Source organism: Nipponia nippon, unplaced genomic scaffold, assembly GCF_047370975.1.
Source record: "Nipponia nippon isolate SJK-2023a ecotype South Korea unplaced genomic scaffold, ASM4737097v1 scaffold_12, whole genome shotgun sequence".
NCBI classification, from domain to species: domain Eukaryota; kingdom Metazoa; phylum Chordata; class Aves; order Pelecaniformes; family Threskiornithidae; genus Nipponia; species Nipponia nippon.
Genome location: NW_028262313.1, coordinates 1,384,740 through 1,406,407, shown reverse-complemented (window position 1 = coordinate 1,406,407; position 21,668 = coordinate 1,384,740). Strand labels below are relative to the sequence as shown.

The 21,668-nt window shown below is 45.7% G+C and overlaps 2 protein-coding genes across 6 annotated transcripts; one reads left to right on the top strand and one right to left on the bottom strand.

Moving 5' to 3' along the window:
- Positions 1-466: 466 nt before the first annotated feature.
- On the bottom strand, positions 467-6,044 carry CETN2 (centrin 2). 3 transcript variants are annotated; one of them, XM_087748334.1, is made up of 6 exons: positions 5,924-6,044; positions 5,534-5,692; positions 3,867-3,995; positions 3,029-3,166; positions 2,107-2,238; positions 467-1,346 (listed from the first exon to the last, which is right to left on the bottom strand). In XM_087748334.1, exons 1-5 carry the CDS (start codon positions 5,924-5,926, stop codon positions 2,149-2,151), a joined length of 519 nt encoding a protein of 172 aa, XP_087604460.1. In that variant the 5' UTR covers positions 5,927-6,044; the 3' UTR covers positions 467-1,346; positions 2,107-2,148. The 3 variants fall into 3 exon arrangements, with proteins under 3 accessions (XP_087604460.1, XP_087604459.1, XP_087604458.1); XM_087748333.1 differs by lacking the exon at positions 467-1,346 and adding an exon at positions 1,630-1,676; XM_087748332.1 differs by lacking the exon at positions 467-1,346 and having other exon boundaries at positions 1,630-2,238.
- A 295-nt stretch (positions 6,045-6,339) lies between these two features.
- Positions 6,340-19,544, top strand: NSDHL (NAD(P) dependent 3-beta-hydroxysteroid dehydrogenase NSDHL). 3 transcript variants are annotated; one of them, XM_087748328.1, is made up of 8 exons: positions 6,340-6,397; positions 8,103-8,153; positions 10,549-10,710; positions 11,657-11,803; positions 13,242-13,370; positions 15,365-15,507; positions 17,019-17,121; positions 17,841-19,544. In XM_087748328.1, the coding sequence occupies exons 2-8, from the start codon at positions 8,133-8,135 to the stop codon at positions 18,174-18,176; spliced, it is 1,041 nt and encodes a 346-aa protein (XP_087604454.1). In that variant the 5' UTR covers positions 6,340-6,397; positions 8,103-8,132; the 3' UTR covers positions 18,177-19,544. The 3 variants fall into 3 exon arrangements, with proteins under 3 accessions (XP_087604454.1, XP_087604455.1, XP_087604456.1); XM_087748329.1 differs by lacking the exon at positions 6,340-6,397 and adding an exon at positions 6,920-7,166; XM_087748330.1 differs by lacking the exon at positions 6,340-6,397 and adding an exon at positions 7,588-7,607.
- Positions 19,545-21,668: the final 2,124 nt, after the last annotated feature.

Below are 21,668 nucleotides of genomic sequence, written 5' to 3'. Positions count from 1 at the left end.
AGAGAGGTTATCTCTACACTTGACTAATTGCTGATGCTGCCTTTTGTGTAGTATGAAAGGGCTGTAGGCGATCAAGTCGGTGCGCTCGATTTGTGGGAAGCCACCGAGCACCCAGGATTGCGCAAACCTGAAATAAATAAGCAACGTCTCTCCTGAGTGTGTGAGGATCGGTTTATTGCACACCGGGCAACGGAGCCGCTTTTCGGACAACAGGGGGACAGGGACCCGCACCCGCGGCCCCGCCGCCCTTCCTCGGGGGCGCCCACGACGCCCCCGCCCGCCGGTTCCCCCAGCAAGGCCCCGCCCCGCCTGAGGCGTTTCTGAGGGAGGTTTCCCAGGCGGTGGTCGGGACAAGCCGCGCACCCGCTCCCCGCCGCTCCTCAGAGCAGCCCCCGGCGCCGTCGCCAGGCCGCTCCGAGGAGCCCCGGGGTGGCGGCCCCGGCCCCGCCGCCCGGCTCACCATCCCACCGCCGGGCACCTATTGCAACCACGCTTCTCATTGGCTGGCGCCGCCGCTCCTCAGGGAAAGCGCGGAGACTGATTGGCCGAGACGCAGATCGGGGGCGGGACGAGCCCCGCGAGGCGGCTCCGCCGGGGGAGCCGGAGCTGTCCCGCCCGGGTGGCGGGAGCTGTGTGAGGAGCGGGACGTTCCTGCTGAGCGCGGATGATCCTCGACAAGCGTTTATTACATTAACCTTGGCTGATAAATTAAATAATCAGAGTTTTTGATACTAGGAAAAACTTCTTCACGGAAAGGGTGGTCAGGCTGGCACAGGCTGCCCAGGGAAGGGGTCGAGTCCCCATCCCTGGAGGTACCTAAAAGCCGGGGAGATGTGGTGCTGAGGGACATGGTTTAGTGGTGGCCTTGGCAGTGCTGGGTTAACGGCTGGACTTCATGATCTTAAGGGTCTTTTCCAACCTAAATGATTCTATGAACCCCTTATCACTTACATATTCCTCTACGTACATCTCATGTTATAATGAGAAATCTGATTTTACTTTTCCCAGTTTTCTGTAATGGGGTACTTTACCACACAGGGGCAGATTCTTGCACCTTGGCAAGAATTGCAAAGGAATAAATCACATTTTGAGTCAGGATGGCATTCAGGTGTCTGGAAAGGAGGACTCTGTCCTGCCCTTGCCCGAGAGCGGAGAGGGAGGACAGCCGAGGGCCCGGTGAGCAAACAGGGAGCGGGAGGGCACGGGAGCTCCTTTCCTTCCAAGACGGGGCAAAAGCCCCCCTGCAGTTACGCTCTGACCTCAGACGGACGCCGCTTCACGCTCAGGCTCTGCTGTGGCTGCTGCTCGGGAGTGAAGCTCTCAGTAACCGGGGCCCTTTTGAAGACCTGAGAGTTAAAACTTCAAAGTTGAAACTCTGCAAGTACCTGGAAGCATCGTTTTGTAATTTGTCAGCAGATCGAGGGCACGCCGTACCAGCGGATTTGTTTGTAGTTTTGTATACTTCTTTCCACAACTCTGACGGCTTAAAATAAGACACTTTATTTTAAATACAATCTCATATTTGCAGCCACTGAATATTCCTGTAAATATACAGTGCTTTCAGCAGCAGCATTGGTAATGTTCCTCTTCTTTACAAAGAGATTTCTTTAAACACGTGAACTCAATAGCTGTTGCAGCAGTCTGTTTACTCACTTTTTTTCAGTTTCAAGAACACACTAAAAAATGGGGAGGGGATAATCACCATCAGACAGTGTATAAAAAGCTGATCCCTGCAAATATGTCATATAAAGAGTTCACTACAGCTGGGCCCAAACCAAGACGTTAAACCAAAAACTTCAGCTGCTGGGCAACAGAGATTTACACTATCTGGGTTTGAGTCCTCTCTTTCCCAAACCATAACCTTGGTTTTCAGTCAGAGAAGGATCTGAATACTGTCACTGAAAAACGTGATTTGTGTATCGAAAACAAAGAGTGTAAACATCCTAGGAGCACAAACAAGCAACCACGTTGCTACATGTAAACAGGTTAGCAGTTGGTAACTGTTCACAAACACAAGTTTAAGATCTTCCACTTAAAAAAAAAATTGACCTATATTTTCTGCTCTCTCAAAAGAAATAAAAGACTGTAAAAAAGTGAGGCACCTACCAAACGTATATACACATGTGCAAAAATAAATAAAATTCTGTCTCAGTAAAGGCTGGTCTTCTTCATGATCCGCAAGAATTCTTGCTCGTTCACTTCCCCATCCCCATCTCTATCTGCTTCATCGATCATTTCCTGAAAGATATTTGTATTCAGAAATTAGATGCAGATTAGACTAGGATTAGAATTAGCGGATTAATTCAGAATTAGAACCACTTTTTAGTAAATTGCATTGGAGGGGACAGTGTTAGCTCAATGTCAGACCTACTATGCTACAAAATATTTACTAAACTAGACACTAGTCTGTTTTCATATATGTATTTATACAAAAATCTGTATAGAAAAATGTTGTACTATAGGAACTCTCCTAGAAGAAACAAAGCGCTTGGAGCAGCGTTGTTCCTTTTACATCACCGTCACTCCATAGAACTGCAATTCTACCGACGCCATGTCGACAGCCACACGTGCTTAACCCATCTTCGCCCTCAGAACCCATTTCCCAATCACGAATCGACAGAAGCTCTTCCATTCCTGCCAGGAGACGATTTTCCCAACAGCTCAAGCGTACAGATCCCACAGGACGCTGGAGGACAGCGCCTCAAACGGGGAGGCTGCTGCCTTTACCTGAAAACCGACCCTGAGAGGGCTTCCTTCCCCACCCAGAGATGCCCATTCCTTCTTCTCACTGCTAGCTCAGACCAGTCGGAGAGGCGGCTCAGCTCCCCAGACAGAAGGGGAATTAGACTGTGACTATTTACACAGGTTTTAAACGAATGTAAATAGGAAACCAAGTAATAAATGACCATTCTGCGACTGCCTCCCCACTCAACGGGCACGGCGTCATCCGGACCCTTCTATGCTCACTGCACACAAAGGCAGACAGCGAGCCTTGGTGTATGTACGGCTTCATACACCAGGTACAAACCTGCAGCTCTTCGTCTGTGAGATTTTCCCCCAGTTCTTTGGCGACACGTTTGAGGTTTTTGAAAGAGATTTTGCCAGTTTCATCGTCATCAAAGAGTTTGAAAGCTTTGAGAATCTCCTCTTTGGAATCTTTTTCAGCCTTAAAGAAGTCAGCATAAGTTTAAGGAAAAAAAAGTAGTGGTTATGTTGTAGGTACCACTCAAAATAAAGTTATGAAAGACTTAGAAAGACTGAGAAACGCTCTTAAGAGCAAATTTAAAGAAGCCCAGCCAGCAGGAAGTGTTCGTGCAAAAGCTGAAGGCAGCAGAGACACAGCGATGCTTCCCAAACCTCAGGGTTACAGGGAATTTTTTTTCTTTCATAGCTAGCCAGATGTCTTTGCGATTTCAGTATCAGGATCTTCCACTGTCAAATACCTGGTTTTACTCAACGTGTTTCAAATACTTACAGATGAAATCTCTGGTTTTAAAAATCTTAAAACTCCAGAAAAGAAAATACAGTGCATTGCTACACAGTCATCCGTGTCACGTGTCAATACCCCCGACAGCTTTCTGCCGGCCAGAGCTGGTTTTAATCTGTGATAAAAATCTTGATTTCAGTTTTTCCCTTTTCTCACCCCCCCCCACAAAACTGCTAAAAAAACCTGTTAATGACATAAATGTTTCAACCTTAACTTGAAAAATGAGATAGGGTAATCCCTGCCTTGCAACTCTAATTTTTATCTGTTTTGTTGTTAAGATTAAAATAGTGCTTTCATCTTCCACTAAAACCAAAAGGAGATGAAAGGTACTCAGCCACTTTCAAAAGTGCTTTCGCTTGGACTTTTAAAATTAACATACCATTTTCTGTGTCATCACTACCAAGAAGTCACTGAAGCTGATTTTTCCTGTTCCTTCCTTGTCGATATCTGATATCATTTTCTTGATCTCTTCTTTTTTAGGTTCAAACCCCAGTGCTCTCATGGCCACCTGTCAGGACAAAAAACAAAAAAAATTATGAAGCATACCAAACTATAAACAAAACCGCAGGGGGTAAAAAAAGTTGAGCTTTATGCCACATCGTGTTGAAACACGCATTCTGTGTCTCAAGGAGAACAGGAAGGTAAGGGGCAGACTTAGAGCAACGCTTCCCTACACACAAGGGCACATCCAGGTGCAGAAACCGGGCATGCGACCATTCCTATTCCGCAGTCGTCCTGCAGTTAATGCAGAAATTTTCTAAACACATTCTTACCATCGCATCCGCCACCCCCAGCTCAGAACTGGCAAGAATCGGGAGGGTAAGGCCATATAACAGAGTCTGGGGAGAAATATGTTCTCTGAGAAAATTTGGATTTTTTAATAAAGTCTTAGCATACCTACTTTGGTATATACTTTTTTAAATTCTTGTGATGGGCACTCAGAGCATAAAGGAGTCCCACTTCAATTAGTATTTTGAAGGGAAAAGTCCCAAACTGTCACACACTGCTGTGGACAGCAATTTCCAAGGCTACCGGAAAACTGAATGTTATTTCATTCCTGTCAAGGGAATCGCTACTAGTGTTCCCTTTGCAATGAGAAACAAGGCACTGAATAATAATTAAAAAAAGAGCTTATTTCAGGCCCTGTTGTAGGCAAGATGGCGAAATGGAAGACCCAGAAACGTCTCAACAAAACAACTTCGAGACAAGTGACTCCATGACAGCAGCTTCCACCATACCTGCAGCTCTGCCGAACTCTTAACACCTGATCTGATGGCACAAACATGGAAGGTCTTAAGCTGGCAGACCACAGGGAACTGAAATCAGTTAGTTTTTCATTCTAGTGACAAAAGTCTTTTTCAATGAATGTTGGCAAAACACAATTCAAACACTTTGTGTGCCTTTCTGACAATGCTCCTGTAAGCAGCATATCCAAGGATGCCTTCGCTTGCAGACACACCTACACGCTTTACTTTTTCCTCCAAATAAAGGGACAAGCGGCAAGTTTGAAATGAGGTCTCCTCCCTACGGTCTTAAGTAATACAGACATCCAGTTAGCAAACAGAAGGGGCAAATTCTGAAAGCAAAAGAAGTCCTAATTTATTGATTACTGTTCTTCCCAAAGGAGGGGGGGAAGAACTGCAAATGTTTCACAATAAATAAAAGCATGAAGATGAATAACACTGGTGTACTCCATAGCTTGGATAACCTAATTCGCACAGCATGCAATCCTCAACAACACATAAGAGAGGAAAACACCTCACCTTTTTAATATGCACAAACCCTTTTTGATGTTTGACTAACAGAGGAGACAGTACAGAAAATACAGATCTATCACGGTATTTTGGCCAGCCCGGCCCTAAAGATACCTGATAACAGCAGTAAAGAGCTATAAGTAAACAGAAAAATGTACCTGTTGACAAGAAGGTTTTATGCTGAAAAAAAAAAAAATCTCTCCTTTCCTGTTTAAGGTCATTTAGGCGTTTATGCCCCTGTTACTTTATAACCTCAGCAGAACTGTGCTTTTAGCACTAGGAGAATTTTTACCTTTAGCTCCTTGACATCGATGTTGCCGGTGCCGTCTGTGTCAAACAGGTCGAAAGCCTCCCGGATCTCCTGCTTCTGCTCCTCGGTGAGCTCCAGCTTGGGATTCGCTTTCTTCCTCTGGGACGCGGCTCCTAGCGAGGGCTTCTTAAAGCTGGAGGCCTTGGCACAGCAACACAAGAGCAAAGGAGGATCAGGCCGCCGCCGCGGCGACGCACCGCCCCGGGAAGGGCGGCTGAGGCCCGTGGGACCGCGGCCGCCTCAGCCCCCAGCCCACACCGCGGCGCCGGGGCCGCTCCGGGCTGACAGGGGCCTCCCCCGCCGCCGTGGCGCCGCAGCGGAGCGGCGCAGGGCCGAGGCCCCCTCCCGCCGCCGGGCCGGGGCCGCACTCACCATCCCGGCGGCCGCTGCCCTGGGGCGGCTCCCGTCCCAGCAGGCCGAGACTCAATACCGCCCCTCCCCATTGGCTAACGCCCCTACGCCGCTGCTATGGCAACCTTACTCCCATTTGGTGGCCAGCCGGGCGCGGGAGGCGGCTGGGCGATTGCTATTGGCCAACACGTGGCTGGGGCGGATCCAAGGGGCGATTGACAGGGGAGAAGAACCTCTCCTCCTTCCGTCAACGCGATTGGCCGAAGGGGAGAGGCTGCTGGCCAATCAGCGAGCGAGAGCCGGCTAGCGCGATGCTCAGCCCAGGGCGAGAGGGAGGAGAAGCGGGGGGAGCCGGCGGAGTGGGCGGGGTCTGCTGGAAGCGTCCGCGCTGATTGGTGGGCGGGAGGGATGGGCTCGAGCTGGGGCGGAGCCGGGGGCGGAGCCGGGCCGGGCGGGAAGGCGGGCTGGGGGCGAGGGCGGCGGCGGTGCGGTGAGGTGAGTGGGGCGGGTCGGGGTGAGGGAGGCTGAGGGGTGAGAGGAGGCCTGGGGTGTGGGGAAGGCCGTGGGGGCTGTGGAGGGGCAGGCTGGAGGCGGCGGAGCCTGCAGGGCTGTGAGGAGGGCTGGGCTGTGAGGAAGGGCAGGCTGTGGAGGGGGGTGAGGAGAGCTGGGGGGGGGGGAGGAGGGCTGGGGTGTGAGGAGGGCTGGGCTGTGAGGAAGGGCAGGCTGTAGTGGTGTGTGAGGAGCGCCGGGGGGTATGGAGGGCTGGGCTGTGAGGAAGGCTGGGCTGTGAGGAAGGGCAGGCTGTAGAGGGGTGTGAGGAGAGCTGGGGAGGTGTGGAGGGCGGCTGAAGGGGCAGGAGGAGAGTGGGGGGGCTCTGGGAAAGAGCTGGGGGGAAACTGGAGGCGGAGCAGTTCATAAATGGCATTTTGGAGAGGGGTAAGGCCTGTGTTAAGGGAGACCTGGGGGTGGAAGAGGGGGCAGCTGGAGGGTGGATCACCCTGTGCCCGTACTTTCAAACCAGCTTGGTGTTCCTGGCTGGATAGGCGCCAATCCTGCCTTTTTTTTTTGGTTTTGTCCTTGCCATTTCAAAGGACTTTTCAGAAAAATAAAAAACGAAGAGTGCTAAATGGTGTAGCTTGCAGAGTGAGCCAGTCCAACAGATGTATTTGCTTGCGTGAGGCATGGCACTGTGATAATTTTATAGCAACATTGGTGTAGCTGTTCCTGGATCTCATCCAATTGTGTTGGCACTGGTGTTCATGAGGTGAGATGGGTCAGAGAGCTGATCTGGCTGAAAACCAACCCAGGCAGAAAATGATTAATTTTCAGCTAGTCATAGCCTTGATCCATCTCAGCACATGAATTGTAGGAGGTAGTGGGAAGCACTGACTAGGAATAAGGAGAATCAAATCAGCCTCTAACACAGTAGTTTATCATAGTGATGGTTTAAAGTGACTATAAAGCCATCAGAAGTCTTTGTGTGCAGCTTGTCTTTATGTTGGAAACAGATCTAAATAGGCATGTTGTCTTTTTCTGTCTTTCAATTATACCCCCCCCCGCAGTAGGATCCCAGCTGAGTTGGGAATTTTGTTTGCTATTGCTGGGAGGAAGAGTATTTTAATGAAACTGGTGGCATCAACAGCCTGTGATGTGAAAACTTGGAAAATCGCACCACTGGCTCCCCTCTCTTCGCTGATGGGCACCAGTGAGTGCCAGCGTTTCTGCCATGCTGTGTCTGCTGCTGTGGAACAGGCGGGCGTGGTGCTGCTGAAATGCTTGAACTTCAGTTTTATTTTGTTGTTCCTAACACCCTTGAGCAACTCTATTTTTGAAGAGGACATTGCTAAAACCTGCAATTGTGTTCATGTTATTTGAAGTATAAATATTCAGCCTTAAAGGAAGTGTGTGAAGCTAACACTGGCTAAAATAAGATGGTGCCTTTGTTATCAAGGGTATTCTGTTATATTAAAATTATGCCTTTGAGAAAGCTATTTGATGTCACTGTTACTCTTGTATTGCTGATTTTGTTTAGCAGGGCAGAGAGAATTAGCTCACTCTTCATGCTTCTGCTTTAGCATAAAGGCTTCAAACCTTGATTTCTATAACTACAACCATGTTTAAAAAAAGTTTGGTTTGTGTTAATGGCACATTTATGTAAAGTATTGTATTGTGAATAAAATAATATTCTCTTTTTTTAAAGGAATCGGGTTGATAGTGAATCATCTGAGAAATGGCCACACGCCTCAGATTGGTAAGTTGAGGACTTAAATGATGCGTTATGAAGATTTGTCTTGCAGAAACATATTTTCATAGATAGCTCTTCTGAACACTGCTAGGGAAGACACGAGACTGTTCCTGCAGTAATACTACCTCTGGAGATATTGGTGGGGGAAATGTGATTTTCCAAGGAATCATTTGCTGCCAATTAGTTCCAAAGAGATCCAGGGATGCTCCACCCCGCCAAGAACACCAGTGGCATTGTCAGTGCTGCCAAATCAATTGGTCTGGAGATTTAGTTGCTCCAGGATCATTTCTACGTGCCTTATAACATTATTCCGTGTTGTAGTGCAGATAAAGGCCCAGCTGAGGTCCCTGAGATCTACTAGCCCCTTGTAACCTCTTTCGGTGATTACTGCATTGAATGCAGGAGGTTAGAATACGGAAAGAGTAACATTTTCCTTGGCTTAGAGAGATGTTTGGACATTACTCTTAGGAGTACAATTTCTTAAGCTGCTCTGTTGCGTTACCTGTGGTTCTTGTTTATAGAGAAATTTCTGCCTTCTGAACTATTTTCTCATTAATTCATATGAAGCTTATGGAAGACCAGTGAATCTCGGATATTTAGGAAACAAAGAAACAAACAAAAAAACCCCCCAATGTAGCATCATGTTAGAGAGCATGAACAAGCTGTTGTACCTTCACAGCACAACACTAGATAGGCAGTAATTCACATCCTAAAATCAATATAATCATGCATAGCCTGGCTTTCTACCTGCATTTTTTAGATCAGCTAATTACTCCAGGTGCAGCACTGTTAGCTGCAGTTATACTGATTCCCGTCATTGCCTTGGCTCATGTAGTACTTTCCCAAGAGGTGTGTGTACCAGATTGTATTGCACATTAGCAATGTGCACTAAAGATTGCTTAAATAGTCTGCTTCTCATCCCCGGTTAGAATACTGTCCTTTACTTGGGTGAGTGGAAAACTATCATACAGAAAAACCTGGGCGCTCTCATCTGTACTGGTAGAAAATGGTTCTGATATTTCGAGCCAGACAGAGGGCGTCCTTCTGCCACTGTAAAGCTTCGGTTCAGCACATCTAAGTGCTGTGTGCAGTTCGGGCGCTCTCATTTTATGAGGAACACACGGGAATGAGAAAGGGTACAGGGGAAGACAAGTAAAAATATCGATGGAATGGAGCGACGGCCTTTTGAGGGGGAGCTGAAAAGGCTAGACCCCTCAACGGGGCGAGGACACCGCAGAGGGGAGGGATGTGACTGAGTTTAGAGAATCGGGAAGCTGACGAGTAAAGCAAATGCAAAACTGTTGTAGTGGGGGAGCACAAGGAGAGTGAACTGCAGAGAGTCCTTAGGCTCACGTATTCTTTCTATATCGTCTGCTCTCCTGCAACTATCAAAACCAAATAGACCCCTGGGCCAACCCATTAGAACTTTTTTTTAATTATTTTAATCAGATTGTACTTTGCATGCACCATTCTAAATAATTGGTTATGCTTTAATGTAACTGAGCCACTGCAGTGAACTCTTCTAATTTCTGTTGTGGATAATTGACACTTTGCAGTAGAACCTCTGGTTAAGGATGTAGCACTTAGAAACTTCTGAACAATTGTCGTCTTTGGTTTCACTGGGTTGAAATTCCCTTCAGCTCGACAGTATAACTGCAGAGGTGGGGGGGTGTGTAGCAAATCTATTTCCAGCCAGGACAGAGCATTCTTTGTACAAAAGCTTCCTCAGACTCGTTGTTTGTATGTTCTGTGTTGGCGGCAAGGTCTTCAGTGTCAGTCCAGTTAGATGAGTGACCAGCCCGGAATCTGTTAATTAGTGACTCTAGCCATTGATTTGAAAGAGCTTAAAAAAAGAAAGGAAGAACTAATGAGTAACTAAAAAGGGTAAGCCTTGCCTTTACCTGATTGCTTTCTTGGCTCGGAGAGGCGTAAGTTTCACATGCTCTGAAAAAGGTTTTGTCCTTGCTAACGGTGACAGTTTTAGTATTCTGAATTATCTGTGGCTGAAGCAGATTCTGTTTGCTTTACCATCAGGGCAGAGTTTGTCGGAGCCAGTCCTCTTTTTTGTCCGTACTACGTGAGCCACCTGGTTATGGGGCAGAGTCCTGCCAAATACAAACCAGCCTGTGAGCTAGGGGGACCATTAGCGTGTCTGAGCTTTTAAGTTACTGTGATAACACAGGCGTGTTGGAGAGTCTTTTGATATCTTAATAATAATATCTTGATATTATTAATTTGATATTATAATATTAATATCTTGATATTAATTTAGACTCCTTCAGTTAAACTAGTTGTGCAAAATTCCAGCACATTAAGATCTCGGGAAGTTCAGATCGGTTTACTTACGCAGTTTGTGGGTGTATGTCTGCTTGCTGAAGTGCTTTTCTCGCTGTCTCTGCAGGCGGGTAAGAAATGTACAGTGATCGGCGGGTCAGGATTCCTAGGCCAGCACATGGTGGAGCAGCTCCTGGAGAAGGGCTACGCCGTCAATGTGTTTGATATTCAGAAGAGATTTGACAACGACAGAGTGCAGTTCTTCCTGGGAGACCTCTGCGACAAAGAGGTACAGACTAACAACAGTACACGACATGGGTAGATAGAAAGGATGTCTGTTTAAATAAATGTTTGCTCAAACAGCTTACCGAGCCTTGCCTGAAGCACTAAAACACCCGAAGGCATTGCACGGGTTGTAAAAGCGTATGTAGATATGCCCCCCAACCTTGCCCTGGGAAGTCGGTAGCCTGAGCAGTTTTGTGTGGAACCCTCATCTAGAACATTTAAAGAAATATACTTGACGTCATCTTGAAGCTGAAAAGAACAGAACTTGTTTCTGTATTATGATTTGCATTACTGTTAGCTTAGATACGCAGTCTAATTACAGTCACCGTTGGTAATTGCATGTGGGTGCTCTCCTAGCTAACCTCAGCTGCATGAGATCGGCAGGATGCGTTATTCCTAACAGTTAAGGCAGGCTAAGGCCTCTTGCCTTAACTCGGTCACGTGTGTGAGCCTTGGCAAAAACGTTTGTATGCAATGCGAAGAGACCTCTCCCCACCGGTGTAACGTATCACGTCTCAGAGCTTTAGGACAGCGATCTCAAACACAGACAGTGCCATGGGGTGCTGCTGGCTGTTAGACCTGCTGCTTGCTGAGTTTTCTAACTCCTGTCTCCAGGTCATTTTCAGTCTCATACCTGCACTTGAGACTATTGCAAGTAGTTAAGTCTAGATAGCCTGCAGGTCTCGGAAAGTTCCCAGGTTCTTCTCTGGAAATTAAAGATGATGTAGTGGGTTTTTTGCCTAGCAAGAAGGAGAGAAGACTGTGAAGATCCTGGATGCTAATCCTATTCCAGCTGCTCACCTTTATGGGAGGAACATGACTTGTAATTTAGCGGTTTTATTTCCATGAGAAAAAGAACTGTGTTTTATTTCCTTCCCTTTTTTTATTTCTTTTCTGAGTAGGCACTCCTGCTGTTGCTTCATTGCTGTCTCATGTGCTGTATCTTCTAGGCTTTGCTCCCAGCTTTACAAGGTGTGTCAGTGGCATTTCATTGTGCATCACCAGCACCTTCAAGTGACAACAGGGAACTGTTTTATAAGGTGAATTTTATGGGAACCAAAGCAGTCATTGAAGCCTGCAAAGAAGCTGGAGTGCAGGTAAGGGCAGAAAAGCAGATGGAGACTATAAGACGCTGATGTGACTTTATAACAATTGCAGCATGGACCGATTTCAGTCTTGTTTGATAGAGGGGCAAAGGTCTCTGAGGTACTGCAGTCCTACTTGTTCTGTGAAAATTAGTAGAAGAGAAAGACTCTGTTGGTCTCCCCTTTAGTGTCTGGTGTAAGCTCAGGCCATGTTTGCCACAGAAAACCTACACATTGCAATCTTCCTGACTGCAGGAAAAGCATCCATTAAAATTTGTTCTGCTAGACGTCTGGGAATCACCCACGGGAGAACCACGACTGACAAGTGGATTCTTTCATGCTTTAATAAGGGGACAGCTCTGAAGATAGCTTTTCCAGCAGTGAAAGTATTCACGGCACCTCTTACCTATGTGAATTCTTTGAGATATAATGAGAAGGAATGCACTTGTGCCATAACCTCAGTATAATTTGGTTTAGAAAGTCATTTGCCCACAAGAGAAAGCAACAGAGGAAACCAGGCTGCTGTTCAGACAAGTTTTTTGTTTTGTTGTGTTTTTTTTTCCTTATGTTATTAGATACCACATGAGTTTTCATTTAAATTCTTAGCAAATTTTCAAGCACAACGCATGTGAAGATCCCTTACTTATTTTGGGCAGAGATGTCGCCTCCAAAGCATGCATTTTGTGCAGCGTCCATGTACAAACACAGCAGTGACAATGTTTAGAATTAAATGATGTCTATCACATAGGATTCCTAGTCCCACAGTTTGTTGTCTGTTGGATTCCGCCCCCCCCCGCCCCGCCCCGCCCCGTGTAATTAGGTGTTGTAGGAAATGGGCCACGCAGTGTTTCCCTTCAGGCCCAGTCTGGATTCTGTCGGATCAAGGAATCAAGTCTTGTTGGAACTTGTTGGATCTAGTCATCTTTCTATTCTAATGTAGATCTTGTTTTAAAACCACGTGTTTCTGATTACTCCAATACATTGCTGACTTTCTGCTTTGAATCCACTAGGGTACGTTTTTATCCAATAAAAACATCCAAGATAAGAATTCTTTTTTGATTTAATCTACTGTGATATTGTTATCATCAAGATGAGCAAATATATCTTAAAAACACTCACCGAGTGTTAAGTGCCAAAATGTGCCAAGCCAAGTGGCACTCTGATTTTCCTAGAGATGTTTTCCCCTTGACTGGCTGCCTTGGATGTTACTTGAAATGTTTTAATCTCCTTTAGGTAGCACTAAACAATGTGACAGAGTCAATTAAAAGAGGGAGAGTTTTCTTACCTGCAGTTTCAGATCATCTTCTGTTAGCCCATGTTCTTCTAGACTTAGTTTATTATCTGTAGAATCAGTCGATTAAACATTAATATTGTCTTTACTCAGCCTTCGTAAATAATGACCCTTTTGTCTTAGGCTTTAAACAACTGTTTTCTTTCACGTCTGTTGCAGAAACTGGTATTAACGAGCAGTGCCAGTGTAGTTTTTGAGGGCACAGACATAAAAAATGGATCAGAAGACCTCCCTTATGCCAAAAAACCCATCGACTATTACACAGAGACGAAGATCCTACAGGAGAAGGTATTTGTCATCATATCGTTAACGTTGTTATTTTCGATGCTTAAAACTGCCCTTCTAAAAGTAGGGCATGCCCTAGGGGACACAACAGACTCGTCAAGACTGAACAGATCTCTGTTGTTCTCCAGAATTTCTTTCGTTAAAAAGAAGTATCTCGTTCTTACAGCTGCAAAGAAAATCTGCGCAGAAGCATGCATACGTAGCAATGCCTGCCAGAGTTTTCCGAGTGTAACTGAAATAGAAAAGTCCCTTCTTTTAGACAAATCTGTCAGATTTTAGCCCCCGATTCTCAGCATGGAGGGTAGCGAGCTGTGGACTCATTTGTTCTGTTACAGAGAAGTATGGCAGGTGGCTGCCGCTCGCCTCTTTCACAAGCGACCCGCGCCCTTTTCCCTCGGCATGCTGATGGCTTGGGCAGGGGCTGCTTCCCTAGCAGCTGTCCAGCAGTCCACATTCATAACTGCTCAGTTACGTCTTCCTTGGCTGGTGAAACTCCGGAGTAGTGTGTTCACTTAATAAAAAGAGAATAAAATCACACTGTGCCGTAAATTACCAGGGAAGTTGCATGAAATAGCGTGATACACCACAGGGGTTGTTTCTAGAGAAAGAATAAAAGAACTGGCAGAGATGTTGCTTTCATTGCAAGAGCTGTGTGATAATCCCATTTCTTAACTGATCCAGCTTTGTTTTAAGAGCAGCTGAGGGGAGTTTTTTCCCTTCTCTGCTCCTACTGGAAGGCTGTTTCAGAACCACGTTTGCCTGATTTGCAGCCTGAAGTTACAGTTGGGACTGTGAACAAGGCACTGGGGAAGGAGAAGATGAGATGTGGACTGAGTTAAGGAGCGTGCCAGGCTAGTAACATGCTGTAAGCTAATGCTATTGGCCATATGCTGAAAATACTCTTGTTAAAAAAGGTCTAAAATTTCCCCCTGCATCTGAACGTCCACTACTTGGGACATTTGCAGGTCACCAGTATCTCTTCTGTTTCAGGTTCTTAACGCTGCAGTATTTGTGGTTTAAATACGGTATGACAATGATTTAAATCAAAGCGAACAAACATTTTTTCAAACTTTTTTCAGTGGCTTGCCTTTCAGTCGTGGAAACAATCTACGCTTTTTGTGCAAGAAGAATTTAGCCTTGCTTCCATACCGAAGCTGACAGTGTGTCCTCTAAAGTCGAGTATCAGCCTTTAAAAATTTTGCTTAGGTTCCTTGAAAAGAGCTTAATTGCAAACGCAGCATAAAAATATCTGTTCGCTTGCAAGCCTAACCACTTCGCAGTAAAGTGGACTACTAAAGTGGAAGCTTATGAGTAGCGATCAAGTCTAGCCCAATATGCTTGTAACTACGTCTTTGTTTTGGATGAAACAGTGACAGTATTCAGTGTTTATTTGTATGCGTTGTCCTTGGATTTTTAATGGAAAATCCAGCAGCTGTTAAAAATTAGTAGAACACGTTGTTTGGAAGCTCCCAGTAGAATTAACTCTTCTTCAAAGATGCCTTGCTGAACCTGCTTAGCGCTTGGTGCTGCTGGGAAAATGGGATCACGCCCCTTCCGAATGCGATTGAGAAGGCCCGTGATGGAAATCTTCCACTGACTGATGGGAGAGACAGAGACTGAACTGCTCAGTGTCCTTTTCTCCAACGTGTCCATAAAGAATTCGTGGAGTGAAGGAACTTTCAAAGCTCCTCCGGTTTCTATGGTGTTAAATGAGAGAGGCAAAGCGTTCCTTTCCTTTGCCTGTCAATTCACTGAGGTTCAATAATGAAAACAGATTTTTGTCTGTTTTTCTCATTAAAGAGAAGTGGGAGAAGAGATGGGAAGAAAGGAAGGATCATTTGTAAAGATACGGGTGGGCAGTAGTTCCTCCACTGATGTCTTCCCAAGGAGATGGGGGAACCCCCACCCCCTTTAGTGATAATCCTGGAATATATTACGAAGCCATATTTTTCTTCCCAGCCTTTCCCTCCTGATTTGGCTGTCTTTTTTCCCTACAGGAAGTGCTCAGTGCAAATGACCCAGGCAACAACTTCTTCACTACTGCTATTCGTCCCCATGGAATATTTGGTCCTAGAGACCCTCAGCTGGTGCCCATCCTCATCCAAGCAGCTAAGAGCGGCAAAATGAAGTTCATAATTGGGTGAGCAAGGCTCAGTCATTTTATAGCTTTTGTTAAAATCGATGCTGAACCTACAAAGCCCTTTTGGAAGGGAATAATATTAAATCAGTAGTGGTGTTGTGGCATGGAAAAAAGTACGTTTCTTTAATTTTTCACTTGTGATCCAGGACTCTTTTTTTAAAAACCCTTCTGTGTTAGGGACTCATGCACTCAGACGGTAAGTGTTCATGATGCAAAGAATATCAGTGGGGAAAGCTGTCTTTGCATTGTCTAAAGAGCTGTCCTTTTAAATATGAGAGAGCTGAGATTACTTGCTGTTAATTTAATTAATACCCACTTCTGGTATTTGAGGTTCTTGCAATTAAAAAGCCTATATGGCAGCGTTTTAATATTTCTGATTATAAGGTGAAAGATATTTGCCTTGTTATTGAGCCTTGCAGAGTTTCTAGTGGACCACTGAAATTTTAGAGCAAGAAATGGTTCAAGCTACTAGCAAGGATATTATTATCGATTGTATTACGCTCTTGAAAAGAAATGTGCTCTTTAATTTATAATAGGTTTTTATTACATGCAAGGAGCTGGTTTGTGTCTATATGCGCACATGTGAATATGTGCTTGGGGCCGAGGAAGAAAGGGAATAGGGTTGTGGGTTTTTTGGTGTTGGGGGTTTTTTTGTTCTTATTCTTCCTTACAGTTCACTTCTGAATTGATCTCTCAAACCGATCTGTGAGCAGCAAGCCTACGCCAACTCAAGGCTTCCACTTTGTGCAAGTCTGCATTCTCTTCCGACTCAAACATGCATTCCCCGTTTGGGTTTCCCTACCGCTATACACACCTGTATATCCCTTCCAAGAAAGCCAATAGAATAGCCATTCATCCACCAGCGCAGGAAATGAAAATGATTCTTTCCCAGAGTGTTGGATTGCAGCAATATTGGTTTTGTGGCCAAATGAGCGTGGTGATGGTTTTGCAACAAACCATTTGTTTGATTTAGCTGGACTCTTGAAAGCGATAGGCAGATTAATTTTCATTTTCTGTACCTGTGTAGAAATAGATTTAACACAGTGGGTTAAATCTGTTTCAGCGAGGGCTGAAGTTGGCTTCTTGAGGGAGTAAGTTAGAATTTCATGAGCCAAGAAATTCGTAATTGAAAGCTTGTCCTCAAGTGACTTTCTTTGTGCTAGTTACCACTCTGTTCGTTCTGCTTCTGTGGATCACTCTGCTGATTCTGAGACGTGTAGGGTCTGCAACACCTAGAAACTTGGTAACTTGTGAGGTTTAAAAATGGTACTGTTAGAGGAATGTAAACTTTGAGGGCCTTGACAAGACCTGAGACAATAACAGCCTTTCCTCTGTCTCCAAAATCATATGTAGCGATTTCATCTCTCTGACAGGGTATAGCCTGAAGTTGCAGCACAAGAGAGCGGGAGAAGAAGAAACTTGGGATAAATATATCTTGTCTGAAAGTCCTTCCCTTTGCCACAAGCAGATTTTTCAGCCTAACTTGCCTCTTCTTCCTTTTGTCTGTGCAGGGATGGAAAGAACTTGGTAGACTTCACCTATGTGGAAAACGTGGTCCATGGACACATCCTAGCTGCAGAAAACCTTCAGAAAGACTCTCCCCTGTGTGGGAAGGTAAGGAAGGACCTGGCGAGGGGAGGGAGTGGGTGTCCCCTAGCCGAACATCGTCTGCAAGCCTTGCTTGGCTGCACGGGTCTGCTTTGTAGTGCATGCTGATTTTTGTCTGTAGGGAACATCTTGGAGATGAGTGGAACTAGCACACGCAGACGGGTCAACTTTTCTCTGTCTGTGGGTATAACGAGTGGTTGCCCATCTGGTGACCATTGTGTGCAACCGCGTGGGCTAAGATGTATGAATGTACTTTAACTTCATGCTAGAAAACCCCTTGTGAAAGGAAATCCAGGCAGAACTGCGGGCAGCCAAGATGCGTACGTAAGAAACATAGTTATTTAGCTTTTACGATAGAGTTCAGAACAGGAAAAACTTCTATAGGTTTTCACGGCACCGGCATGCTCTGGGCATGCACTGTACGTACAGCTAGGATGATTTAATGTGTTTGTGTTGCGTTGTGTTGCGTCATTCAGTTTGTTTGACCATTTATGTGTCATCTCAGCCTCTGGAGTGTCAGAAGTAGCTGGCTTTCTTAGCAAAGGAGGGGCTCATCGCTTTTCAGCCAGAGGTGGTTAGTGCAAAGCAGTTTCTCAGGAAACTGTTTGCAGTCAATCAGGGATGTCAGCCTCCTCAGCATGAACGTGAAGTGGGCCATCACAGAGACAAATTTGTGAAAACTGTAATGATTTTATCATCTGGCTTTTTGTCTTCCTCTCTTTCAGGCATTTCATATCACAAACGATGAACCAGTTCCCTTCTGGGCTTTCATGTCCCGTATCTTGACTGGCTTGAACTACGATCCTCCCAAGTACCATATTCCCTATTGGCTGGCGTATTACCTGGCCCTGCTCCTGTCTCTAGTGCTGTGGCTGCTAAGTCCACTGGTCACCATCAAGCCCACCTTTACCCCTATGCGGGTAGCGCTAGCTGGAACGTTTCACTACTATAGCTGTGAACGGGCCAAAAGAGACATGGGCTACAAACCGGTGGTGAGCTTGGCTGAAGCGATAGACAGGACTCTGCAGAGCTACCCCCACCTACGCCGGGCTAAGGCCTGAGAGCTCCTAGGTGGACTTTTTTTCTACTCGATTTTCATAATTGCTTTGACATCTTAACATGAACACTGAAGCAAATTTCACTCATTCTCTGGAACAGGGAGTTTTCCTGAAGTCCCTCCTCCTCCTCACCATTATCAAGGCGGCTTTATCTGGGTTGAAAAAAAACCTCATGTAGGAGCTGTGCTAACAGTTCTTTTCTTTGATGTGACTTCTTGTTTTGAAACAGCTGCTGAATCCTATGGACTATGAATAAACATCCTGCTGTGCCCTCTTCAATCCCAGCCCAGCACATCAGCATTCCTTCGTCTTCTCTCTCCACCCTTGTCCTCTGTTGTGTTGCTCTGGTGATAACAGCCGCCTCTTCTCATAGCTGCAGACCGGTTAATGAAATACTCCTCACGACTGCTTCCTCTCTGTGGTTTGGCTTTTTTCTATACCAGAGCAATGAAAGAGAGAGTCATGCCAAAAGGGAGTCCTGCCACCGTCTCTTAAATCACTGAAGCCGATTTTGTTATTGGTGGGTGATTTGGCTTCTTACTGAGGCATCAGAAGGAGACCTGAGAAAAGGCATGCTAGGCCTCTCTTTGTAAGGAAGCGTGTGCCTTTATTTCTGCAGGAGCCTATTTCTATTCAAAAATAACCCAAATAAATCAAGAAGAGGTGACTTCCTAATTTTGTGTTCCATCTTTGAAAGGGCAGATCCCGTTCTGAACATCTCAGCATAAACGGGATTTTAATCATTCCCTTTGTGGGGGAAGAAATCTTTGCTGTGGCTGTTGTCAGACAGCACATACTATTTTGCCATAGCTCGCTCACTTCCCGAGGGAACTACATGGGCTGGAAGATCCTGCTGCACAAAGCTCTCATCTTGTCTGACATGTTATTGCTGGTAATGGTGATTTTTGGTGCTTTGACCACTTCATACATGAAAAAAGCTCTTTTCCACAAGAAAATGGTTATGATAATGCTATGTTCACCACGCTGTTTGGTTTGACCATTATAATAAGCGTACTTTACCCTATAATCTTTTGAAGTGCTTCAGTTCTGTTTTGTTTTTAAATGAAGAGCTTAGGTTAGAGTTGGAACTTCCCTCCGTGCCCGTTCCTGGCTCCCCAGGAGTTTTGGTGTTTCACATTTCAGAAGTATGGGAAGTGCTTCACTCAGTGAGCCTTAACCTCATCTGGGAGCTCGATACGCTGCTTAGAAATTAGTTTTATTTTAACTTCTGGTTATTTTCTGGAGAGTTTTATGTTGGGCTTTTTTTTCTGGAAATTTTTATTTGCTGCTTTAACAGCTAGCTAGTTCTACCAACCTTTGCCTTGCTTGATCTTGAAATAAATGCTGGCCAGTTGCTTGGGCCAGTTCACACAGTTCTGGTTTGCACCCATCAGCCACCTTGGGCTCTTTTTTTTTTTTTTTTTTTTTTCCCCTTCAGCCTGTAGGGTTAAATATTTAAAGCTTGAATTCTAGAGTGCAATTCTTCAGCAGCATGTTGTTCCAAAAAAAGCCCTGTGGTTCCTAGGTTTTCTGGAATCTGCTTGTGTCATCCCACATCCCATTTCAGTGGGAGACAGATGCTGCTTTCAAAGACCTAAGCTGTGTTCGCCTCCATGCGATGCATCAGTGTGCCGGCACTAAGTCAGTGCTAATGGAAAGATCCTTTCTTCCCTCACTCTTTCTGTAAGTGTGTACCAGTGCCCCACCTGTATAAAAAAAAATAAATTGTGACATATAAAAAGAACACTCATATGGCGAAACCACACCTAGCTGAGAGACATGGCTTTATTCCCAAGGCTTTGTAAAAGGCGAGGCATCTCGCCTGCTGTAAGGGATGAGGAGGGACTGGAGTACGTTTGTTCCTTGCTCCTTTCCATAAAGCTGGGCCCACTTCTAGTTTTTGTAATGTAGTTGACGGACAGTAAACTCGTAGCTCGTTATTAGAAGAATGGCCTTTTGTGAAAATGGACAATTCAGACGCACCTCTGCTCTGTGCAGCAGAGGTAGCTGCTAAACCCGAGCTGGTAAGTACAGAAAGCCCCGAGGGACGGCGTCTTCTAGTTCAGTGCTGCACAGAAGAGGTGGTACAGCTTTTGGGACTCATGGTGCAGCACAGCAGAGAACTTCAGCCCCTTGTCGGCAAAGCCGGGATAACACTGCCCTCGCACAGAGAGGTGGCGAGAGAATAGGATTGTACTGAAGTGAAAGGAGCAAGCGCTACCATTACTTGGAAGTCAAACATAAAAAAATAGGTCAAAGCACGTTTTGGCCTCTAGATGGCATTTCCCAGCTAGATCTGCCTTGCAGTTTCAATCAGTCCCCAAAAATGCTGTCTCTCAGTCCCTGGACACAGTTCCACCGGAGGGTTACTCATCTCCCCATGTCTGTGGAGGACTGTCAAGGTAAGAGGTGAAGGTAACAAGCAGAAAGCGCTACAGAAACAAGAGGCACTGGAAGTTCAAGTCTGCTGGATAAAAAGCAGCAGGCAATATGGTTTCCCTCACGTGTCTGGTTAATAGAAGAAGGGTAAACCAGAGGTTTGCATGTATGGGGGCGAGTAGTTTCCCAGAGCTGGGCATGGAAAGAAGCATTGCATCATGCTGAAGTTGGTTTGACTTGGTACTCCCTATATAATTAGGTCAGTTCCCAGCATTTCTTCTGGCAGGCTGACTAGCTTCTGTTTTCCAAAACAAGGGCGCAGGCATTGTTTCTGTGGTGGAGCCTGATGGTGCTGCGCCTGTACCCCTGGCCACGATGGAGGAGGAGCGCCGCTTTATCCATAGCCGCTTCTGTCCCTGATCAAGCCGCCTCCTCTCAACTCATTTTCTCATCCTAATCAGCACCTGCATAAGTCCCATCTTGTGTTTTCTGGGCAAGCCAGTGAGATCCTTCTGTACTTTCCCGCTGTGATTTATTTGTCATGCCACCTCTTCGCAACCTGTGTCGTGTGTGCGTCACCAAGCAGGAGGCTACAGAGCAAAACTGCCATTATCAAGATTTCCTTCCAAATATCTAGGGTCAAGTGCAGTTGCAGTCTGTTCTTAGTAATGCTCAGAAGGAGCTGCTAAAGACTTCAAAGACTTTCTAGAGCACGCTTGTCAAACTTCTTATCTCTCTGACTTTGCTTTCCTGGCTTTTTCTTGCTGCAGCTCCTGATTTTGCTGACCTGAGACTGTTTTTGGTTTAACAACTAGTGGGAGAGATAAAGGAGATAGCTTCTGTCGCTTACCCTAGCGAAAGGAGAGGGAGGGAAAGAGAGAGGGGAATAAAAGTGCTTTTCTAGATGGAGTTAAGGTAACCCAGAACCCCATTTCCCCTCTTACAGAGAGATCGCAAAGGGGACGTCTGCACAGGGGGAGTGTTACAGTCTAAGAGACACCTTTCAGTCTTGCCCTTCGAGTGGGGGGAAGCTCTTGTCCAGGCACACCTCAGTGCCAAAAAGGAGAAAGGGTGGCTTGGTTGTAATTACTTGAAACAGGTAGGCAGAGCAATTGA

Coding starts and splice junctions, on each gene's coding strand:
- CETN2 (XM_087748334.1), bottom strand. Junction 3,996..5,533: donor TCGATGTCAAGGAGCTAAAG/GTAAAAATTCTC, acceptor TTGTCCTGACAG/GTGGCCATGAGAGCACTGGG. Junction 2,239..3,028: donor TCACAGACGAAGAGCTGCAG/GTTTGTACCTGG, acceptor AATATCTTTCAG/GAAATGATCGATGAAGCAGA.
- NSDHL (XM_087748328.1), top strand. CDS start 8,133: ATGGCCACACGCCTCAGATTG. Junction 11,804..13,241: donor GCAAAGAAGCTGGAGTGCAG/GTAAGGGCAGAA, acceptor CGTCTGTTGCAG/AAACTGGTATTAACGAGCAG. Junction 17,122..17,840: donor ACTCTCCCCTGTGTGGGAAG/GTAAGGAAGGAC, acceptor CCTCTCTTTCAG/GCATTTCATATCACAAACGA.